At 42.0% G+C, this 24,697-nt stretch overlaps 1 protein-coding gene across 1 annotated transcript in view; it reads right to left on the bottom strand.

Annotated features, from left to right (window-relative positions):
* The window catches only part of THSD7B (thrombospondin type 1 domain containing 7B), a 239,071-nt gene that overhangs the window by 18,923 nt on the left and 195,451 nt on the right, over positions 1-24,697 (bottom strand). The window contains exons 14-18 of the mRNA XM_033065271.2: positions 15,034-15,167; positions 14,193-14,346; positions 5,076-5,217; positions 3,588-3,703; positions 3,016-3,133 (exon numbers count right to left, since the gene is read on the bottom strand). Coding sequence (XP_032921162.1) covers positions 3,016-3,133; positions 3,588-3,703; positions 5,076-5,217; positions 14,193-14,346; positions 15,034-15,167 — 664 coding nt within the window. The remainder of the gene's footprint in view (positions 1-3,015; positions 3,134-3,587; positions 3,704-5,075; positions 5,218-14,192; positions 14,347-15,033; positions 15,168-24,697) is intronic.

The following is a 24,697-nucleotide window of genomic DNA, read 5'->3' as shown; positions in this document are numbered from 1 at the left end:
GCTTTGTAAGTGGTAAAGCACAGCTGCAGGTGGTTTTATACAATTTAGTGTTCCTCTTAGAGAACTTGGAGAAGCCATGTGGGATTGGAAAACGTTTATGTAGAAAAATTCAGCATCCTCATGTATTCATTTGCCTTAACAAAGGAAATTCAATTTGCTGGGGATTATCCTTACCAAACATCTTTCCAGTAAGTTTGATTCAGGCCACAGAAGCATCATCCATTAAAGCAGCTCTATACATCTTTTCATAGCAGTACAGCAACTGATATAAGGAACCCTTATATATAACCAGTGTCAGCCTAAAGCCCTATCCAGCATCCTGAGCAGATGCTGCCCAGAACTGCAGCTGCAACAGGCAAACATCAATTACACATCTCCACAGGCTCAGTGCAGGCAGGAAAGAGAGATCTGCTTTATTCATCATCATTCATAAAAATCAATATATTCGCCTTTGGCTGCTGTGTACCAGAGCTGTAGATGCCAGTGCCACATGCACAGCAGCACCACTTCATGTTTAAATGCATTATTCCATAAAATAAAACCTGAGTAAAGGTACCACTCATCAAAATATATCAAACTGTTACTGGAAGAGAAGGAGAGAATAAAATTGTTAGCAACAATGCTTGAGTAAAAAAAACACATGAAAATACACATCCAGCAACACTGAATTCTGACCTGAATTATATTTAAATTATGTTTCTCTTTGAAGTCCTTTATGGTACTTCTGCAGGTCTTTCACACACTCTCCAAAAAAAGCCAGAAAAGCAAAATATTGTTGTGAGCTGATGCAGTAATGCTGTGTTCAACTTGCTGTGAATTTTTTCTGCACACAGAGCACCTAAGCCTTGCACTTTAGCTGTACCAAACTGTGGGCATTTACAGACAAAGGGAAGCAGTTACGAGTGTTCACTACAGCCAATTCCCACAGCTTGTTGTCATCCTTTGTTTTTTCCTATCTAATTTGAGGCTTCATCCTACTCCCACGAATGCCCATGAGAAACTCAGGGTAATTTCCAAGGTGTCACAGCCCATGACCCTTCTGGCTGGAAACCTTTGCTGTGCTCCTCTGGAGCATCACCTGTAGCTGAGAGCACGAGTGAAGTCTCCTCTGTTATTGCCATCACCCAGGAGTGTTCAAACCCACTGGAACTCACTGAAGCAGCTGAAGTGTCACTGTTTGTGCTGTTGGAACCACACAGGGTCAGTGCCACAGGACTGGTGCCCAGGTGCCTCCACCAGGGATGTTTGGTACCACAGGAGCTCCAACTAAGCCAGATCAGGACCGAAGCTGCAAGAAAATAAGCTGAGTGCTCGGAATAACTTGGATGCAGAGTACTTCTGTTTCACTGATGCTTTGGCACAAGGTTCAGGAGACTCTTGGGTCCCTGTAAAGTTGTTCAAGTGGTAGAGAAGGACTGAGTGAAACTTGGCTTTATGACACAATTTTAAGGCAGTTTTCCCAGCTGCTTAGCTGCTGTAGGTTCACAGTAGAGTATCTCCAGCTTTTAAATCCATGTTAAACAACAGCAGTAGCTCTCCAGCCAGCAGTATAGCAGAGTTATGATCTCTGAGGATCAGGGATGACCCATAAACTGAGCTGAGCTTGGGCTTCACTGTGTGGTTCAGGCAGCCCCAATGAAGTTTGGTACCTAAAGCCAGGACACTCACTGGAAAGCCTCCTTCAGCAAGGCATGAATGTTTCCAGCTTTCCTCTGATTTAGGTGTGAAGTAACTCCTTGTACTCACTGGCAGCTCTTCAACCAGTCTTTGGAATTTGCACAAGCACTTCAGGATCAGGGGCCAAATGCCAGACACATATATGCAATATAAGAGCTCAGGATGAAAAACCTTCAGGTACTGTATAGGGTGAGCTGCTCCTTGAGCATGCTAAAAACCATAAAAACAACCTGCTTTTGCACTGTATTCTGTTTAACTTAGTAAGTGATTGAACACTCAAAAAATTAAATTAAGTTTATTCAGCAACACAAGCATTAACACTGCAAAATGGATTTTAAAGGAAAAAAAATTGGAATTAATAGTACTCCCAGTGTGTTGTTGTTAAAACACTGTCCATGAATTATTCATTTCTGTTAAGAAAGCACTACTTCACAAACGGGCTAAAAGCTCAGCAAAGAAAGAACAGCACTAATCCAAATATTAAGCTTTTTCTGTAACACACTTTGATCTCTGGAATCCATCTGAAGGAATCATTTTATGGAAGTTAAGAGCTTTTTTCTTTTTGACCTTAAGTGAATTTGATTCAAATACACATTATGGCTTTTGCATCTTAAAGACCATTAGCTGTACATCTAATGCACATCAGAAGCCTGGGAAATAAAGTCCCAAGCTTATTGAGAATAAAACCTTCAATGCATTTCCTCATGTCAATACTTGAAGGGTATTTTAAATCAAGTTGAGAAAGGTCCTAATCCTTGCACTTTTTGTATGCTGGTGAGCACTATTGGCTCTAGGAAGTCTTGCTGAAGTTACTGAGGTCATGTAAGTGTTAAGGGACCTGTGGATGGCAAGGTGGAGATAGAGGCATACACTAAATGAGGAAAAATAGCCTTTGTGTGTTTTCTTTAATGGGATACAATTATGTTACTAAAAATAACTCCAGCAGAGCATTTGTTTTTATTTATTAATCTGTTCAGAATCCTGTAACAGTCCCAAGCTCTTTGCTAGCTTTACACACTCCCCATCTTTGGGGTTAACAGTTGCTGTGACTGAATTCTCAGAGTTTGAATTAATAATAAATAATCCTCCAGACATCTGACCACTTGTCCCCTAAGCTGCATTTTTCACTTTAGAGTACTTTGAAAATAGCCTGCTGTGCTTAAACAGTCACCACCTCAGGACCACGAGTGTCCAAAATCACCTCTGAAGGATTTGGGTGTGGATCGAGGTTATCCCTGAGCTCTGTACCCCTACTCAGGAACTGCCTGAGCCCACCTGGCCCTGTGGGTGCTGTCTGTGCTGCACTGCTGAGCTAGGGGGGGTCAGGCAGGGACTCACCGCCGGTGCCACACGAGTGGGAGCACTGGGACCAGGCTGACCACGGCGAGAGCTGGCAGTCCACGGCACACCCCACCACGCACCGGCTGCTCGTGGGCACGGGCTTCTCCAGGTGCAGCTGTGACAGGGAAACACAGGCATCAGCTTCCCCAGGCCCCAGCCACCTCCTGCCACAGCCAGGCACCCAAACAAGAACTGGCAGCAACTCAGCAGGGCACCAGCATGGTGTTTATGGGGAGCTCTCCCAAGGGTGCAGTGGGTGAATGTGGTTTCAGTGTCAAAGCGTTTCACATCCAAGCATCCCTCAGTGTTTGGGTCTCATTCCAAAAGGACAACCTCAGATTTTTACCAGCAGGACACAATGTCCTGCCCCCAGCTTTGGGACAGTGCAGGGTTGGTAGCCATGCCCCATGTGCTCGAGTCAAGGAGTGACAGCACCCACTGACACCCCTCTGCCGTGCGCTCCCAGCACCATACAAAACTCTCCCACCGTGCATGGGGAATGTCTTAGCGTGGACCAGAGGGCACCCCACTGTCTGGGAACACCCCTGGCTGTGTCCCCCCCTGCTCACCTGCTGGCAGAGCTGCATGCTGACGGTGGCCCCATCGCTGCGCTGGCAGCTGAGGAGGCGGCGCCGCTCCCCGTGACCGCAGGTGGCATTGGCACCCAGCTGGCACCCGCTCCAGCCTGCAGACACAAAGCAGAGGCTGCACTGCTGCAGGCCACCCTTACACTCAACACACAATCACACAGAATGGCTTGGAAGGGAACTTAAAGATTGCATGGTTCCAATTCCCTGCTGTGGCAGGGACACCTTCCCCTGACCAGGCAGCTCAAAGCCCCATCCAGCCTGGCTTTGAAGCCTTGAACATGGGTGTTACCTTCACCTACAGCAGCACTTCCCCGTGTCAGCAGGAACCCAAGAAGAACCCCCAGCTAAAGAAAGTTGTTCTCAAAGGCAGGCAAGTCTCAGAGGAGACACCTCTCTTCACAGTCCCGTATGCCGTCAGGACACCGGTACATCAGAGTGCACATGCTGAACACTGATAAAGGCTATCAGTTCAATCCACTTGGCACTGCTACAAGACTCTATTGTCTGAAGTAAAATTTCACTTTGATAAAGCAGCTGGGGAAGTTTCTGAAGGGGAACTCTGGTTTAACCTGTTTTTGTCTCAAGGCAAAGCTATCCATTATTTAAAACTAAACTCTAATACTCATGAAATAAAAGCAGTATTTCTAGCGGAAGAAAATTAATATCTTATTACGTGTCTGAAATTATGTTGGTCAGAATACAACTAAACTGAAATAAGCTTTAAAACACCATTTAAAATAAACAAAAAGCATAACAGAAGCCACTAAAATTTCCATTCACCACCAATAAATAAGAAGGATGAGAAGAAAACCTATTATTTTGTGTCTTCCACCTTTGATAAACATGAACACATAAATGTTCTGCATTTCTGAAATGTGATGATAAAAAAGGCATCATCCTGCTGCCTGTGTTTCCAGGGCTTTTATTACAAAGAGGCTGAGTTTATATTCATATATTTTATCTTGCTTTGTTTTCCCTTCCCACCAGCCCCCAAACTCCTCTTAGATCTCTCCTCTGTATGCCTTTCTCATTTATTTCAGTTGGTCAAAACAAAAGGAATTTTTCGGTTTTGTTTTGTTCATTTGTTTGCAACAGAACCAATTGCTTCTAAGGTCCTAAATAATGCATTTTGCTCTGAATATCCTATGCCCACCCATATAACTCATACTGCCTTCAAAGCAGACTCCTGTTGGTATTATTGGCTTCACCAGAACCACATAGATGATACTCTTTTAATTGGAATTTTTAAATTAATTATTTTGATAACCCATTGAAAATCCCATTTACCATGCTTTATTTCCAATGTACTTGCAGCAACAACTTAAATACAAAAATTGTGCATTTGTCCACTAATGTGTAAAAATGTAGGCATGTAATTAACTTTACTGAAACCAAGGCTTTAACCAACACCCCAGGCAAACATAATTAAAAACACATACTAAGGGTAAATTGAACATTTGGACCTACCTGTTACGTTGTACTGGTATTGGAAGCAATTTTGATTAAGAATACATGGCTTCATTTGTGAATCTTCAGGGCAGGGCTTTGAACTGACAGGAGACCTCAGCACTTGTCGGGTTCGGGTTTGCATAATACTGGGGTCACACACCTGGACAGAGAAGGGATGGACAGCACAGAGACCCCAGTAAATCACACAGACATCACTGACCCCAGAAAACCACAGACATCACAGAGCAGGGCTGCTCATGCACATCCACAGCCACATGGAGGTAGGATACAATCCCACTCCTGTTCCAACAATACTTAAAAGCATATGAAGGAAAAGAAATGTGGTTCAAAGTTAAGAATCCAGTATTACTAAAAGTCATCTTTCATCCACCCTGATTTGGTTATTTGAGCCATCCTATACTATTTTTTCCCATGTTTTTGGTAAGGATCCTTGGGGACAATGGGATAAAGACTGCAGCACTTTGCTGTGCCCTGCTTTGCAGCTCCTTCCAAGACCTCCAGTAAAATAACACAGTACTGAACAACAGGACAGGATTTTTGCCATAATTAATGCCTTTTAAAGTAATATCTGATGTTACAGCAAAGCACTGATTTCAAAGAAGGGCATTTGTAATTGCACATCAGTTATGATGCTGACAACAAGACGAGGTGACTTTCCAGAGTATGTGATACCAATGCTGATGTCTGGTTGCCTATAAACCAGGATCTGCTTGTTTACATTTCCACAGGAATATGAACAAACTGAGGCAGGTTTTCATTTCTGTCTATGCATCACAGGCATGGAAACTGTTTGTTTTTAGCAGCCCTCAGTCCTCACTCTCATAGCACTGCAGCATGGAGCTATTTTCCCACAATCCAGTAACGGGAAGGGGAGACTGGAAGTGGTTACAGCAAACCTAATGGAAATAAATCCCTTATTAAAGGTATTCACTGCCATTCATTGAACAAGATGACCCATTTAATTCCTAACAGTTTCTCATTAGGATTGCTCAGGAACAGCAAAGAAAATAAACAAAAAAAGCAATGCATATAGAAATACATTCTTATAAATGCTTGGGGATTTAAAGCATGATTTTTATAGAACACTATAATTACAAAAAATAACTAACAGTTTAAAACCACAGGCTTATTACCATGCAACAAACAGCCTGCAAACACTGAACCCTGCACGGGTGGAAGTGTGGATAATTCCTGTTTTGTGAATATTAAAGGGAAATGTAATGGCCTTGCAGCATAAATCTGGATCTCAGACTGCTGTAAACTGGATTAGCTGCACAGATGATAGCAAAACTGAACAGAATAAATATCAAGATAAATGGGGAAAAAAGTTTGGTCTTAAAATACATTGTCAGGGCCTATTTTCCTTATGTTTACACTAGATGAAGGAAAATCTATTACTTTTTTATTGCTGACACACACCTTGTCAAATCATTTTAAAAGGTAATCTTATTCAAATACCCTTGGTCAGCTAAAATACCCAATTGCTTCTAATTATCTGAAAATTAAACCTATGCTAAGTGTTTACCAATAGTTTACAGCCTTTTTCACAACTAATCTGATTGTTCATTCTCACAACTAACACTAATAACTTAAATGATTTGCCAATAAAGCAAAATGACTAAGGGAAAAAAAATCAAAGCATGTATCTCTGTAGCTACTCCTAATTAATGTTTCTCTGAATTATGTTACCAAAGGGAAAAAAAATCAATGGATGCTGTGACAGAAGCTGTCTGTGCCGTCTCAGAAATACCAACTTTTTCTCCCTTTAAAATAAGAACCTGCAGACAGAAAATATGCCTCATTTGTAGATAAGTAAATTCTTTCAATAAAATAGCATTTTTCCCCTGTCTAGCATGGCCCCCGTTGTGCTTGATTATAGGACACTGCTGCAGCCCAGTGCTGTCACAGAGCCCCAGAGTTTTCCTGGCTGGCAGGACCATTTTCCCTCTCAGATATCCTCCTGGTAGGCAGCACACCAGTCTAACAGGTCAAACTCTATCTGGTGTTTGCCAGGATCCAAACAAACAACTGGTTTACTGATGCTCTGAAGCCAGAATTCTCAGCCATGGTGCTCAGGAGCCAGAGTTGATGCAATAAGCCCCTCATTTTTACTAGTTTTGAATAATAAGGGATCTCTGTAGGAAAAGCATCCATTTAATCAAGCTGAGGACATGGGAAACATGCAAAAATTCAAAGCTGGCAAACTGTAACTAATATCCTGTAATATTATTTGTTGAATTTCTCTTAACGTCAATTGAGAAGTCAATTTAGTTTTATAATTGATTTTCTGCCCTTGCTCTTTCAAGTTAACCATGTAAAAAACTGAGCCAAATATATATGGAACTGAGCAAGCAGCAGGAGGGAATGACTAGCAAAGAGAAAGATGAAAGCTGGAATTTTCAAAGAGGAAGAGGGAGCTGAGTATCCAGCTACCCTGAAATCTCACTGGGTTTGGGTGCACAGCTCCTGCAGGACTCCTCCAAAAACCCACGTTGGAGAAAAAATGAAATATTTATGACATGGCAAAGGTTGGGGAATGGATTGGCAGACTCAGTGTCATTAGGGGATGTGAATAGTGAAAGGAAAGAAGAGGGATTGTTTCCAGTGGGGAGATGCTGAGGGTACTAACAAGCAATGCCAACGGGGCATGTCCAGTCCTGAATGTGGATCTCAAAACACTGAGAGCAAATCCAATTGCCATCAATGGCAAAGCACAGGTTTAGGAGGCAGGACAGAAATGGCCATCAGCAATTTAGAGAAAAGGCAGCAAAAGAAAGAAATATTTCTTGAGCAGCTAAGTAAGAAATTACCATGGGATTAATTAAGGTTTGAGCAAGATAACAGGTTGATTCTGAATATTCTCATAAATGAAGGAAGTGACAAAACTAATTTGACTGCTCAAGTCATCTTCCACACCAAACAGGGAATGTGCCAATCAGGTACATGGATCAAGACTGGATCTGCCCCAGGGACCCAAGTTTCTAATCACAAGCATGCATGAATCTACAGTTTCTGGGGTTTTAAATAAATAAAGCCCACTGTGATTCAGCAATGCTTTACTGAATATCTTCATTTACAACTTCTCTCTTCCCACTGAGTGGATGCTACACTTCCAAAGATATTATTTTACTTTCTACTGCTCTATTAGCAACTAGTGCTTTCACTGATGACAGATGAAGCTTTTCTAATTATTTTTTACATTAAGTCAGCCATTACCTCCTGTAAGGCTATTGCAACTGGTTTGTGCTCAGCATCAGCCAACATTTCCACAGTGGAAGCATAAGGAAAGGCAGGTGCCTACAACAGGTGGGGTCAGGAGTGGAAGTTTGACTTGTATTTCTGAGATCATCTCTTTATGCTCATGATACTTATTTTTATGCCTGTGGTTATAATCTTTACTGGTTTCCATAGCTGGCAGAATTTGGAATGTAAACATGGGATAGAAATGGGTGTAACAGCAAATATTCCTTATTCTGGGAAACTGAAACCCATTTCTGACACCATCCAGACTAGAAATCAAGATTTATGGATCAAAGAAGGACAATGATTATGGATACCCACCAGCCATAAATAATAGGAGAGGAAACAAGTCCTAACAAATGGAGGCAGCTGTGGTGCTTGGAGGTAGAAGGTCAGAGGCCTGGAGAACTCCATGTACCTTCAACATCAGGTACAAATCAGTTTGGCTGTTAGGTTTTCCAGATTGTGTTGGTGAATGTAAGCAATGGGGTGTGTAATTCTGGCATATGCATTCTTTGGAACTGGTGATAGGAACAGAATGAATTTCTGGATGAAAATAATAGTGGGGTGCCACCTCAGGCAGCACAACAACAGCCTGCAGCAGTAGAATGTCATACACAGACACAGAAGGTTTCATTATGGGTATATGTACCATTCCAGCCTACTTTATAGTATTAAATATCACAATTTCCATTATTCTTTTCCACAAAGTATGAAAAAGTTGAGCTAGAGCTACAGGACTACAGGCCAGATTATATAAACCACTACAGAAACAGAATATTCTGAAGCAATGAGAGGTCCATAAAATGTTAAGGCAGGAATAAATCAAAGTTTTTCTCAAAGGACCATTTAGAAATTGTAACAGCCATCATCTTGATTCTATGGGGGAATTCCTAGCACTATTGACTACTGCATTTTTAAATATTTCTTTCAGCCAAAGCTATTTTTTACCATGACCACTTGCCACTATTTAAAGCTAACATAAAAAGTGACAAAAGGGACAAAAACATACACAAAGAATGCAACCAGCATTTGCTTCCAACAATCACAGAATTGACAAAGCACAGGAAGTTTGTTCTGGAAGAGAAGGGTATTAAATAAAATAAAACTGCAAGGTTATGAAGCTAAGTTCCAGTGTAAGAGCTGTTAACATATCATGCATTAATACACACTATTAGACCCTCTTTGTGATGGAATTTAAGAGCTGTCCATTGATCCAGGCTTTCATATGCATCATAATTGCACAGCACAGAGGCTGTAACCCATTACAGGGCCCTTTAAGCTGTTTAATTTATCAAGCAGCTTGTATAATGCATCCTGCACTATAAATAGTTGGCTGCATTATTCTCAACTGGCTATTCATAAGGAAACATACAACCTCAAAATAAGGTAAATGCAAAGGCAGCAACCGTATTTGACTATTTTTAACAGAGCAATGAACCGTTATATTGTTCATGCCAGTGTGGATGTTTTGTAACAATTTAACAAGCCATTTACAATAACACCACCAGTCTTTTGAAATGAAAATGCATTTGCATAAATTTTCTTTTTCAGATGCATCCAGGTTCTGAATCCTTGCCTGCCTCCACAAAGAACCATTACATTTAAAAAAGTGATTGATAACAAAGATTAAAAAAAATAAAACAACGAATCTAAAAAAAACACAGCAGTTACCCACTTCTTTTGACAAAGCCATACAAAAAAATCCAAATTACAGTTATGCATTAGGAGCAGTGCATGTTCTTCCAAAAAGCCTTGACAAGCATAATTCCCATGCTTGATTTGAACAAATTATGTCTTGGGCTAGAAAGACAGCTCTGTGCAAGCCTCACTCTTCAGGTCCTCTGCCAAACTTACGTGCCAAACCCAGAGAGGCTGGGGAGCTTCTTCTGGAGATATCCAAAAGGTGTCTGAGGACACAATTCTGAGGAACATGCTCTGGGGAGTCCTGTTTGAAGAGAAAGGACTAGATGACCTCCAGTGGTCCCTTCCAACCCTGCCCATTCTGTGTTCAGCAGCTGTGATGGAGATTTTCGTAATCCACACAGTGACTCCCAGCGTCTACAGGAGCCCACAATTTCCCTTCCAGTTGGCATTTCCAAACTGTAACAACTCCAGCTTGCATCCACAAAGGAAGTCACTGCAGAGCTGAGAGCTGGCTGCCTCGCTTGGTGACACTTTTAATCCGGTCAGTTGTGGGTATCACGCTCCCCCCGCAGATTCCAGGGAATAATAACTCAATTGTCGCAAGTCCTGAGCGCGGCACATCGCCATTGATCCATGAGGAAAATGCTCGCTGAAATGGAGACAGCTGCTCTCACTCACCACACACGCAACCTCCCATAATTAACTAATTTCAGACCTCTTGGAATTAGCTGCTAGAAATGCCAACAGCTGAGGCGAGCAAGGAGGCCACTCCAACCCACAACGGGGCTGCGACAGCCATCCATCGACAGAGAGCTAACGAAATAGATTGGAGGTAATTATTTCAGGGACTTGTAGCACCACTCGCATATTAACTCTTTTTAAGAATGCTTTGATGAATTCAATTGAAGTCAATTAATTACATTTCCAAGTCAGATGAATACAAAGTTGAGGCGCTGCAGGAAATGTGTGTTATTCCATCACTGAATATGTAACAGAGATGACAGGATTTCAGTTCCCAGATTGTTTAGATGCGTCTTTGAGCAATCAAGTGATGATGTCTGACTGAACAGGCTATAACAAATATGAAATCTCTTAAGGAAAATGCAAGTCAACCTAATTTGCTTGTGGGTTTTTGTTGGTTTGATTTTTTTTTTTAACTAGCAAGCTTCAAACTGTTATTTTAAATGGATTTAAAGCTTGGTATTTAAGTCACTTGGATGTTACTTAGTGACAAAGAACAGAACATTGTAAGCCAAAAAGTAGTCTTCAACCACAGGGAAAACCATCTTGAATTTACTTCTCTCAATAGAAAAAGTGAGAATAATAGGGAAGATTTAAATCAGTAACTATGCATTTCTTGAATCCAGTACAGAGACAAAACCTCAAAGCAACCTTGAGGCATTATATTTCTGATAGCTTCATTTCTGACCATTAGATGAAAAATTAAAATTTACCTTTGTGTAGCAGTGTTAAATAGCACCATAATCAAGATGCAAAATATGCAATTCAGTTGAAAACCACACATAAAAGAATTATGGGAACATCTGAAATTATAAAAGACCACAAAAGTGCTTAAAAGCAAAAGGGAAATGGAGCCAAAAAAGGTAGAACAAATACAATGTTTTAGCAGAAAAAAGTATTGAAGAAAATACTTTCCATTGACAAAGCAGTCACCACCTTTATGACTCATTGATTTCAACACTATTCAAGATCATTTACCATCCTGAAAGTGGAAAATTCACATGGGAAGAATATTTCTACAAGATAAAACCAAGTAATACCCTAGAAAGTATCCAGAGTACAATGACATATTGACAAAAGGTACAACGGATAATCTAAAAGGCCTTTTTAAATTCAGCTGATAAGAGTTAGTTATTCTGCTATCAGGATGAATTTATTATCAACACTGTAAAACATGAGCAGAACACCAAAGCAACTGGGAAAGAATTCTCACCTGACCAAAATCTTAGGTAAATATCTCAAATCAAAACGCTCCTCAGGCAAAGATGAGGCTCAAATGGTGATTGTTCATTTCTTACAGAATAGAATTTGTCAAGTTTCATAAATCCTCTTTATCTCCAGCAAGCCAAACATGACCAGAGCTACAGGAAGACTTCCTGGAATGGTCTTTGGCACTTGCCTCATGAGAGTGCTACGAGTAAAAGAGTGCCAGCTACTGTGGTATGAAATGTAAATGTGCTTGAAATACAGCAGCCAGGAGCCCCAGTTCTGCTTTTTAATTGCAATGTGATGTGATCTTTCAAATTTTTTAAAATTTTTGAGTCCATCAACTCGTAGCTGTCCTGTGACCACCTTTCTTTAGTGGCTCAGGAGATGGAAGGTTCATTAACCACCCTGGTGCTGGCAGTGCCTCACTCCAGCCACCACAATTCCCTCAATCCCTGCCCCACACACACCAAAGCTACACCAGTGACACAGCACAGTCATTCTGCACTAACAGCAAGCCCAGCACTTGCCTTGGAGATGTGGAGCATGTGCAGCCTGGGAGGGACTGAGCTGTGTGGTTCTCTCTCAAAACCCAACACAAACAGCCAGAGTAGCTGTAAAAGGGAGACAGCACTGCAGTAAACTCATCAAAGGGAGGGTTTTATCTGCCTATAAAACTTCAAGCTGTTTATTGCCTTGTATCTGGACAGAACTATTGAAACACATGCTCCACCGGCACACAGTCATCTCAGTTTCACAACAAAGCATTGCAGAACAGCTTGTGAAAACATATTGTTCAGTTAATTGCATTGGCATGCAGATGCCCTCACATTCATGAATTAACATCCACCATGGCAAAGGGATGTACAAGGAGACACAGGGACTGTGGCATGTGGCCCTGTGCCTGCCAAGAGATGTGCTGCCTGATGGAGTGTAGCCCACAAGCTCCGAGCTTCCCTTTCCTGCTTCTCCAGGCTAGGGAGGCCTTGCTATTGCCAAAAAAAAAAAGGAGCCTTCAGGCAAAAAGTTTGTGCATCTTAAGGATATGAGGATGCTTAAAGCTTCAAGCAGTCCTTCATAAACAACTGACTGCCACCAAGGCACCTGAGAAACCTCCAACACCTCAAGGATCTCTGCATCAGTTCACTGCGTGTGAAAACAAACAAAATCCATGCCTGAAAAAGTCAATGGCAAAGAAACAGTCCAACCACAGTGGGACTCTGAAAGGTATCCAAGCATTTGTATGGGTTGCAAGAGTGTTATACTTCATCAAAGCCATGCTGCTCAGGAGGAGGTGAACACAGGAAATGAAACACAGGATTTTATTTGACATGTTCTTACCGAGTATATTGATACGCTACACAAAATATTATGGAAGGAAATTACCTGTGTCAGCACTAGTATAAATACCTGTCCAATAAGCATTCAACTTTCAGTAATGGCCCTGTTAACATGGGGGCAATGAATATGTGTTTGTCACTTTAATACATCAAGGAAGTCTATTAAAAAACCCCTCCGAGATTAAATCTGGCACCTATTTCAACACTGATCAGGGAGAAACAATAGATCTGAAATCATGTGGTTTGAGGCCAGAGGTTTTTCATAATACAGAATTTGCAACTTCTTTCCATCCTGCATGCTTAGGAAAACACAGAGCACTTGGCAGTGGCTTGAATCCCTGCATAATTCACAAAGTTTTGAGTATTTTGTGACATGACAAATTGTTCAGGCACCTTGCTGTCATACCCTTCTGCTGCTGTTGCCTCAAATCTTCCCCCAAGGGTTTGAGGAGGAGAAGACACCGGACAGAAATAGTGTGTGTTGGGAGGGGAGAGCTGTCACTCCCTCAGGACTAAGACCTGTCCAGAGGAGTGTCACCCCCAGGGTTTACCAGCAGGTTGTTATGGCAGTCATGCACCACTGACAGAGGTCTCTCCTGCAAACACTTCCCAAGGCATTCAGCCCTTACTGCAGCTGGACAACTGTCCCTTCACCCACGGCTTGTGTGGGCTCTCTCCCATAGCACACCAAGGGGAAGGATGTGTTGAATCAACTGTCACAGTAATAACTATGAGTTTCACTAACCAACTTTCTATAGCTCTGTCTCTGTAGAGACATAAATATCTCCACATTCAACCATCCTGGCAGGATCCATTAAGCCTGACATCCCTCAGAAAATAATTTACTTTCCTAGAAAATAACTAGGCCATGAAGCAGCTGAAGGACAGGCGAAGACTGCCATGTGAGGAGCACTGCTGGGGCACAGGCAGGAGAGCCTACCTGTGGGCATGGGCTCCACTGTCCCCACTCAGACACTGCACACTCACTGGGACAGTACAAGCTGCACTTCTGCTCTGCCTCTGGGACTTCAGCCTGGTTACACAGAGCGTTGGGCACAGTCTCCACGCCGTGGTCCTCAGCAGTGCTCACACACCTACAGAAAACACATTTTAATTAGAGTATCACAGACACAATGGATATCAACCAGTTTTCTCCTCAACCCCGTGCAGGACATAGACATGGCAATAGCTATGAGCAGCATGGCTGGTCAAAAAGTAGAATTAACATGTTAATGCAAATGGAAATCAGCTATGTGCACAACATGCTTTTGTTGCTTCATACAGAGGGATTTTAACTTTGGTCGGCTGACAAAGGAGCAAACAGAAAGTGACAACCAGTAAGAACAAATCTTAGTGCTCCTGCTAGTAACATCTGAACATTTGGAAATAACTCAGCATTTCCCCATGCCTGGGGAATGAATATTCAGTAATAATGAATGCCACTCTGGTGCGTGCAGTGCTATTACTTGGGGAAAATGTTAGCAAATCAAAATATGGAGGCTTTGCACCTCAGGGAGCTTTATGTATACACGGCATTTAGGTTGAAGAATACTAATTTAAATATCATGCCGTGTTCCTGAAAAACCAAGGCTGCATATCTGAAATGCTTTTCCTGTAAACCATGACACGTAAACACATGTTTCTTTTCATCTGAAATACACTGGACTCAGCAACACACTCACTGATACCTGGCCAATGGCAGATGGCCAGATATTGCAGCTTTATGCAAGAACACATCAGCTCTTTTTATCTGGAATACCTGAGCTTTTGTCTTCACGCACCTGACTGTCCTCGTTTGTATTCCTTCCCCACAGTGGAGGGAATTTTGTTCACTGTTGATTTTGCATGGAGACCATGGTCCTACTTCCCAGGAATACTGATTGCACTCGCTGTAGCATGGGACTGCCTCGTGCACCTGACAGGAGAAAGAACCAAACTCTCCAGTTGAACTGTCCAGGTTAGAATGCCTGCAGAAATACTCAGCCAAACCCTCAAAAAGACACCTGAAAAATACCCTGGCTTACACTCCTCATGCTAAGCCTGCTGTAATGGCTTTAAGTTCATTTATTCATTATTGACTTGCCAAGGGATTTTTAAGTATATAATGAACAGCATTATATGATGTATGCATGCAGCATCTTCGGAAGCAGGATAAATAACAGCTATTTCCTGCAGCCAGAAGAGGAACTCCATTACAATTTCATTTGCTCTGCCTGCTCTCAGTATAATTTATCACATGTCATTCACCAAGATCGTATGTACCACATCCTTTTGTGTTTCAGAAGGTACAAACCTAAAATCACCACTCATTTACCTTTGCTTCTAACGCAATCTTATAAGCAATTTACCATAAAAGAATGAAATTTCATGGATCCTACAAATTTCATTTTTATACACAAAAATGGTAAATGCTTTTTTTGCCTGTAAGTGACTTATCTCTAACATATCTCCTAATCAAACACGACAGTGTGTTCACCTGAGCTATGGTATCTACATAGGGAAAAAATACAGCCAAAAGCTTGATAAAAGGTGCCAGATATTCAGGTTGTTAAAAGCAGCACACTGAGATATAGCACTTCAGCAGATTTTTAGGTTTAAATAAATGAATGCATCAACAGTTCTATTACAGTGATGAATAAAAGTTATTTATTTTGAATCTGGTTTGTCTGCAGAAGCTGATTTGAAGATACAGTATTCCCTGTTGCTTTGCATGAAGCATAATGTGCTGTCCTGGAAAAATACAACACACCTAAAATTTCTTCTTCCACACACCAAAATTTCCTCAGCCTTGCTGCTGTGGAGCCATTTGATTCTCAGCATTAGAATAACTATAAATCAATGGCCTTCCTCCCAACTACCCCCAAAAAGATTCAGCCACATGTTTAATAATTTACAGCTTCATTTAAAATAGCAGATTATGACTAGACGTGTTGTGGCCATAAAAATAAAGAAACCCTCTTTGTAACATTTTGGAGGTGGTAAGACAAGAAAATTGAGATACCAGTCTGAAAACAAAACTGTGTCCCATCAGAAAATCACTTTCATTTCAAATAGAAGGAAGACAACTTGCAAAGGAAATCTCCTCCGAAACAGAAAATGTCAGAATCTAATTTTAACTGTGGGTCTGCCTATACATTGTGCATAGGTTTAGCAGAGGAGAAAGAATAAGAGATGATGAAAAGCGGAAAATACGTAAAAGGTGAAGACAGGAAAGAGGGAAATCAAAGCCTGAACTGGTGAAGGCAAGGATCATATGAACTAGTTAGAGCATCCCATTTCAACACAGAGGAGGGGAAAGGGAAGGGATCACAGGGGGCAAAGGCAGTCATACCATTAGCACCATTTCCTCTGTATATTATTAAGCACAAATGACAAACCTGGATGTGGCTTTGAGCAACCTGAGCTAGCAGAAGGTGTCCCTGCCCATGATGGGGGAGTTGCAAACGAGATGATCTTTAAGCTCCATCTGAACTGCAACCACTCTGGCTCTGTGTGGACTGTGGCACCAAGGCACTGGCATTTGGCCTGACTCCAGCATGTCCAGGTGTCTGTGCATTGTACAAAGTGCACACAGACACAGAGCTAGGCTTCCCACACTGAGCAAGCAGCACCACAAGCACTGCTAATTAGCTGAGCAGCAGGCTCGTTATCATTAACTGGTGTACATGGGAAGCACAGAAATCAGCACTCAGCAAGCCTGGGCTCAGCACCAGCCAGCAGGGAGCCCATGGATGCTGGCACACAGCTGAAGCCACCATCCTGCCCCACCAGCCTGTCACCTCCACTGACTGCTGCAGCCACACCCCTGCATGCACCAGGGACAACAGCAATCCCTCTTCAGGCACTGCCAAGCCTTTGTGTTCCCCACAGACATCCATCCAGGAGATGGATGCAGAGGCAGGGAGTATTTATTAGTTTCCCTGCTCCACAGGGGGAAGGAAAAACTACAGCCTGCCTATGTTGCCTGACAAAACACCCTGCCATCCACAGGAGACGATTAGTGAGGGAAACGAGTGCTTGAGGCATGATCAGTTTTTTCCTCATCACAGAGGGAATGAGCAAAGAGCCAAACTTGGACAAAACTGGCTGCCAAGGGCCAGCCCAGGGAGAAGGTGCCTCACAGGGCAGTGTAAAGGATGGTAAAACTTAATAAGTAAGTTTTATTAAGAGCTGGGTGGCCTGTTCCTGCTGTTTAGACTTCTGGAGAGGAAGCTGAGGCTGGGACAGGCAGGAGGTGCTGCCTCCCTCCCTCCCTCCCACCCTCCACAGGCACAGTGGGGCAGCTGGGGCAATCCAGCACAAACAGCAGCTTTGGGGATTTAAGATTCTTTCCCCTGCTCTGTTAAATAACCCTTCCTCAGGGTTAGAGTATACCACTGTGAATCCTGCAGGCTCTCAGCACTCTCCCTGCTGCCTGAAGCCAGGGAAGATTTGGAATCACACCTTGCTGTCTCAGCGACCTCTGATTGCTCTGCCTTAACTTCTGTTAAACCTCAGACCTCTCCTAACCCACTCTCCTAAAGCCCACCTGTGGACAGCAGCAAAGGCTTAACATCAGGCATTTACCATAAATGTGTTTTAGTGGTCAAAACCTCCTGTGGCAGGTACCTGCTGTAGTGACTGTGTAGGAAAACCAGAGCTGGGGAGGCATGGGGATCCCATGTGGACTAAAATCTATCTGAGGAATCCTGTGAGCCTAAACAGAAATCCCATAGGCACTGACACAAACACACATAATGTGAAGTGATACTTCAAATGTGCTCTTTAAAGAGCAGGCAGGATCACAATAACAAAGCCACTAATAGAGCACTTCTAGCCTGCTGTCTGACTGAGTCACCCCGGTTTGACTCCGTGTGAAGTGCCATCAGCTCTCTTCCTCCTCCAACAGACAGACAGACAGACAGACAGACAGCCCACTTTGTGCTGGAGGAGGGAGGATATGTCCCTGTGGTATCTCAGATCCCTGATGATCTGCTGCTGACCTGTGCAGTACTTCCTCCTTGGTCAGGATCCCCAGCTTACACTCACACCAAAAATCCTGAATTGTAACTGCCAGGAATAATCTGTTTTGCTAAGTTATTGTGCTGACAGCATGGCACACTGTTCCTGTGAACAAGCCCTCCCCTCTGCCCTGCGTCAGTGCTGAGCAATGCCATGCTGGTGGCACCTGTGGGACACTGGGGAGATGTAAATAACCACCTGAGTCACCGGGAGGGACGGATTTCTGCAGAACAAGTTACAACAGGCACCTGTGGATGCCATTAAGCTTTTAAGTGGGAGTCTCAAGGAGATGCAAGATTTCCACGGGTGGAACTCTGTGGGAATGAGTTGAGGAAGCTGTGAATGCAATTTGTAACTCCATCTTTGTATTTAGAAACCACAGTGATGTGGCACGTGGTCCTTTCCTCCACAGGAGAATGTTTTCCTCCCATTTTCTCTCCTAGCTTGCCATAATTTGTTTTCAATCATCTCCCATTCCTCTTTGTTTTGTTTTCTTTTTATATTTGGAAATAAACCTACAACAAACCTTAAAGCCTTCCATTCCTGCTTTTGCTAGGAGCTGTGCTACTTAAGGAGGTCAAACAGATGTGCTCTTTGATTTTTCACTTTCAAAGGGTTTTGGCTAAGCATTCCTGTTCTGTGGGTCCCACAAAACAGAAGACCCTGGGTTCACTTCTCACCTCCTGGGTCCATGTGAACAGCCCTGCCCTGACCCTGAACAGAGGTTGGCATGGGATGTGGTGCCCTCACTCCTCACCAACTCAGCACTCAGTCCCAGAGGGGGTTGGGATGTGCTCCCATGGATTCCTGGCTGTAACAGAGTGCATCCAACCTTCAAATTACACATGGGCTAGGTCTCCTGGCCTCCATCAAGTTTGCCATCCACTACCTCTGCTGCAGGTACAGAAATCCCTTGTAAAGCTGTGACACTTCTCTTCCCAAGCACAAAGACAAAAGTTCATTTGAAAATAATCTGCTTAATGCTCACCCATCCCCAAGCTTATACAAACCTGCTATGACAATACATTTACAAACCCCTTCACACTGAGCCCCCCACCCATGTATGGAGCTATAGTGCCACAATCCATGTCCTGAAGGACAAAAATGAAATTAATTCCGTGCAATAGGCACAGGAACCCGTTGTTCTGCATGGAGGGAGAAAGATGCTGGAAGCTGCAGACACTTGACCTGTGAGGAGATGCAGAGATCAGCACCCAGGGCAACCAGCTTGCCTTCACCCCTTACTGCCTCAAGAAAGAAATGTCTTTTGGCATTTTAGCAAATTAACTGCTTTCCTCAATTTTTATTCATATTTACATGCTGGGTTTTGGGGTCAATGATGGTAAAGGGCTGAAAGGATGCCTGTCTGAAGCCAAGGGGAGTTTTGCTGCTGCCTTTCACAGGATCAGTGTATCACTCTTTGTAGTCAGAATGAACCTGGAACACTGCTTTAACACCTGAATCTCAAAATCAAGTTGATGGGCACAGTTCTCAATAAATTAAAGGGAAGATACTTTTGAAGAGACAGACTGCTAAAGCTTACCCTAATAAAAGAACCCAGTTCCCATTCACTCAAATACAATTCCTGAGCCCTTGCTAAAGCATTATTGATGTGGACAGCTACTTCAACAAGACATACAAATATTAATCTATTTATTTTCTCTTTTAATAGCCAATACTCACATTTTAATGAAAAATCCAAACACCTAACCACCAAAGAGATTTGGTGTGATTTATACTGTTCTCTAACTTACTTATTTAAATGTAGGACTTCTAGAAATAAATGCACTTGCTCAGCTGATGTGATTCATTAAAAGAAATTCATACCTATACTTCAGGTAGCCTGTCTGATGAGCACCTGCAGAATAAACTGGAATGGGCTTCAACGCTTCTGAAAATCATAGTGACTTCATATTTCAGTGAACATCAAGATTTATTGTCCCTCAAGGTAAATATTGACTCTGGTTTTCCCTCAGTCGATATTTTAGCTTTCATGACAGTAAATCTTGGTGTTCACTCCAACTAAGTCAATATCTGCTTATTATATTAGAACAACCAAACTGATCGCTGTAGCAGTTGCCTGAGACCCTGAGGACTACCTCTGTGCTATTCATTTCTAATACAAATGGGCTAAATTCATTGCTAACATAAGTTCATTTCACATGGCTGCCCTTACATCAAGGTTACATTAGACCTAATACATTGAAACAGTCAGAACCCAAGAAACACCAACCCATTTTCAAACTATGGAGACCACCATGAGTAACAGCAAAGGCAAAGAGTTCATATAGGAAAGAGAGCTGGTTTGCTGGCAAGGGTTAAAACCACTCCTACTGACACTGGACAGCAATTTGCTCCCTTTTAACACTTTTTGCATAACCACTTGTACATTCTCTGCATATCCAGGCTGCAAGAGGAGGCAGCAGTGGGATGTTCTTCTCCTCTTAGAGCTTATGGTCATCAGCTGGTAACGTGTGGGCCACAGCCAGCACTTCTCTTGCAACCAGCCTGACACAAATGGATCCACAGTATGGTGAGAAACACATCTGAAATAAATGTCCATTCATTGTAATCAATCTACAGATTTGACTTCTGTGTTGACTCCACCTCGTTCGTTCTAATCTTTTCTTCTGTTGAAAGATGTCCATATATTAACTGAATAACTTTTATCAGCACTGCTTTCACGTTCTGTTTAATCCTAACCAGCTAATTTCTAACAATGAATTTCTTTTATTTAGTTCTTTAAAACTGAAATTAAAATTGAGTACTTGCTTTGTTAATTACTTAACTGCGTGTTTGATTTGGCAGATCTAAGCACACACTTAAAAAGCCTGACTGAATTAACTGTATATCTGAAGGACAAGTACTTGCTCATTAACAAACACTGCATCACAGAAATTATCTCATTAAAATTTCAACATTAAATAGTTCTCTTTAAAATACAATTGATTTTATTTCATGCTAGTTTATATATAGATCACAATTGCCAGAAATATGCTAACTGCTCACCAGTGTTAAACCTGGTTGAACAGTTAATTTTCAAGCAAATTAGATTTTGCAAAGCAGCAGCTTCACTGATGAATACTTGTCTTTAGGTATTTGGATGCTGCAGCAAATAGCCACCAAAACTTTAAAAAAAGTAGCTCAAAATTACTTAGAGCACAAAAGTTTGAATTGATCTGTTGTAAAATTATCAGAGTTCCTGAATTTTGTATGCCTCCAGCAGATCCCTGCACAAATACTTGTGAAACAAATTCAGCAGTTTTAGTTTTTATTTACACCCAAATCAAAGGAGTTTGTGTTTCTTGCCTCCTTTGTGGTGCAGAAAAAAGAAAATCAATTAGAGCTTTGCTGAGGTTCTGAAAAGCCTCCACTGGTGTTGAACCAAAGCCACCTGAAACTGCCTAAAACTTTGTGTCCAGCATAAGGATGGGATCCCTTTTATTCTAAGTTCAGAGCCAGGGCAGTAATTACAAGAGCACAGAACAGAGATGCAGCAATTCCCAGGATCTGCCCCGTGGGCACTATGGGAGCCCCTCACCCTTACTGCACTACTTCAAAAACTGCTGAAAAATCATTTTCTCTGAAAAGAGAGAAAACACTTATCAAGCCTCTGAAGTTTCCCCTGCTCTTGATTATCTATTTATAGCCCAATCCTCAAAACTGCTCAACTCTAATCCTAATTTACACATGAGACAACTCAGGATGAAGAGTTGAGTGATTTACCAGAGGGTGGCAAGGAAGCCCTCAGGGAGTGGGGGACTCAATCTGGAAATGCTCAGTTTCTTGCACTAACTGGGCGATATCTCAGCTTAAAATCAGATCCTGGAAAGTTCAGATAAAGACAGTTCAGGATGAAGCCATCAGAAAAAAGCAGCACTGTAAAATTCTGGCTGCAAAATGAGGAAAAGAGGAGAAATTAGGAAAGCAGGAGGGTATTCTTGACACAAAGACATCTGGATGCTCCATTTCTCCTCACCATGGCCTTCAGATGCTTTTCCTTCATCTACTTTTTTATTGGACTTTATAAAATGCTCCTAGTAAATCCCTTACTTTCTTCTAATGGATAATTAAATATTCACACACTGGTGTATTTCAAATTCTTAAGTGCAATGAGTGGAAAATGCCTTGTTTAGAAAGTTAATTGAGGTGAGCTCTGTTGAACCCCAGCCATTACATCTCACTCTGACAGAACTACCACGTTGCTCAGCAAGGTTTATTAATTCATATTTAGGAGTGGTAAGTGGTTTTATTTTCTGTGAGATTGGTGCAGGCACTAGAAACACCAAGTTGTAACATGGCAAAGCATGAGTGCTCCTTCTCAGAGATTAAAATACCAAGTTGGCATCATTCAGAATGAGTAAATAAGGAAAAAATATGTAGCTCCTGGCCCCAAACCTGCCTGCCTGGTTTTACTCATGGTTTTACTGTTTACAACCTCTGAGGAGCAGGACATAGCAAAAGTATAACCTTAAACATATTGGGTATTTATTTCTACCTGAAATACTCAGACAAGACAATTTAGTCTCAGAGTTATCAAAAAAAATGCAGGTGTAAAAGTGGGAATGGGGGCTTATGGGAATACAATAACAAATGGTCAGTTCCTGTGCCTCTGCTTTTTATTTTACATTTTAATTATGTTTCATTCCTATCAAGAAAATATTGAATCCAGATAAGATACTAACAAATACCATCTTACTATGTTGTCAAATACAGGGGTTTAAAACAAGGCAGAAACTCATTAGTGAGAGTTTCAGTGCATTTTTGCAGATTCCAGAAGTTGTAGGTGCTGCTGCCTCCCTGTCACAAAGCCAGGCAAGCATAGAAAATTTAAGTAGGTGCAAATAAATCAATATCCCTTGTTTCTGAAGCAGCACATTTTGCTGCAGCTGAAGTTTCAGGGGTAACAAACAAATGTGGCACCTCTCTGAATGAATCTGTTATGTTATAATAATGTTGGATCCAGTTTTAAAGAGAGGAAGAGACAAAAAAGCTGATTGATGAAGAAAACATCGAAGCCCTTTTTTACTAGATGAGAACAACAAGATGAAGACAGATTGCAACACCAACCTGAGCCTTTGTAGATGTCCATGTTAGCAGGGCATGACAAGCAGAAAGGAAAGAAAATTATATATTCATTAGTTTGGCTGCTGCACGATAATATTGCAAAAAAAAAAAAAAAAAGCAAAAAAGGCAGAAAATCTGCTTAAAATAAAATTGCCACAATGTAATGTTGCATTCAAGCCTTTGATTTCCCCATCTTTAAAAAAAAATTACCTCAAGCAGAAATCAAGCATTTCTTTGTGAGTGAATGAAAAGCACTACTATTCTGAAGAATAAAGCAGAGTTCATTCAGCTCCATCCAGCAATCCTCTGGAGCTCATCACTGTGTCTCACAATCAAAGTTTAGGATAATAAAAAAATCTATGAACATCTATGCACCTGAAATCTGGTGAGACACCCCACAATTATGGACTATCAGTCATAACAGACCAGAAAGGCTTTCAGGTATTTAAGCATTAATTGGGTGGCTCTGTCTCCAGTGAAGCCTGCAGCTGCCACATCCCTCTGCTCTCATGGGACTGAATCAGCCAAGGAAGCCCCCAGAGGTGTGGCAGGAGCCCCCCCAGCCTGGGGACACGGGGCTCTGGAGCCTGTCACAGCCAGCCAGCACTCCCAGACCAAATCACTGCTCCAGCAGGTCAGGAACCTGCCCCAGAGGGATGTGAGCACGTAATTACTCGATGCAGAAGCCAAGTCATCTGTCACATGAAATGCAATGAAATAAACGCCGTCACTAAACACAAACAGTCCCGCAGAAGCACTTTCTTTGTAGGCATCTGGACAATAGGCAATTTAAAGAAAAGACCATCAGAGCTTCCTGCTAAGTTAAAAATGATGCCTCGGAGACAAAGCTCAGCCATAGCCTTTCTTTTAGGAGATTTTAAATCATTTCAAGGTCTAAGAGCTTCAAATTGATATTCTATAATTTTATTTTCATGTCTTAAGGAAGAATGAATTAACGCAAGAGGAGCAGTCACGTCTGTCCTTACAAGTATGATCTTGAACTGACAATTTTTCCATACAAGATTTAAAACCAGTTAACTGACAAGAACAATTTGATTGATAGTACTATAGACAAGAGATAGAAGAGACTGGGAAGTGTCAGGCAGCTGAAAGTTATGTTTTTTGAAACATTCTTCTATGAGGCTACACCAAAGGCTGGAAGCAGACAGAACTGCAAACGGCTCCTGAGGCTTCCCGCAGTCACAGCAAGAAACAGTCCTGCAAAAGCAGGAATAGAAATGCAAACCAGCCCATAACCTGATTGTTTCGTTAGGATGAGACTGTGGCTCTCCCCCAGCCTGCTCACCAGCAGGTCTCATTCCTCCTCAGCAGCACGCAGGCAGAAAGGGATGCTCGCAGGGAGAGCACGACAGGCGC

Source organism: Catharus ustulatus, chromosome 7 (genome assembly GCF_009819885.2).
Source record: "Catharus ustulatus isolate bCatUst1 chromosome 7, bCatUst1.pri.v2, whole genome shotgun sequence".
Lineage (NCBI taxonomy): Eukaryota > Metazoa > Chordata > Aves > Passeriformes > Turdidae > Catharus > Catharus ustulatus.
Note: the sequence above shows the minus strand (reverse complement) of the source record. Positions and strands in the feature narration are given on the sequence as shown.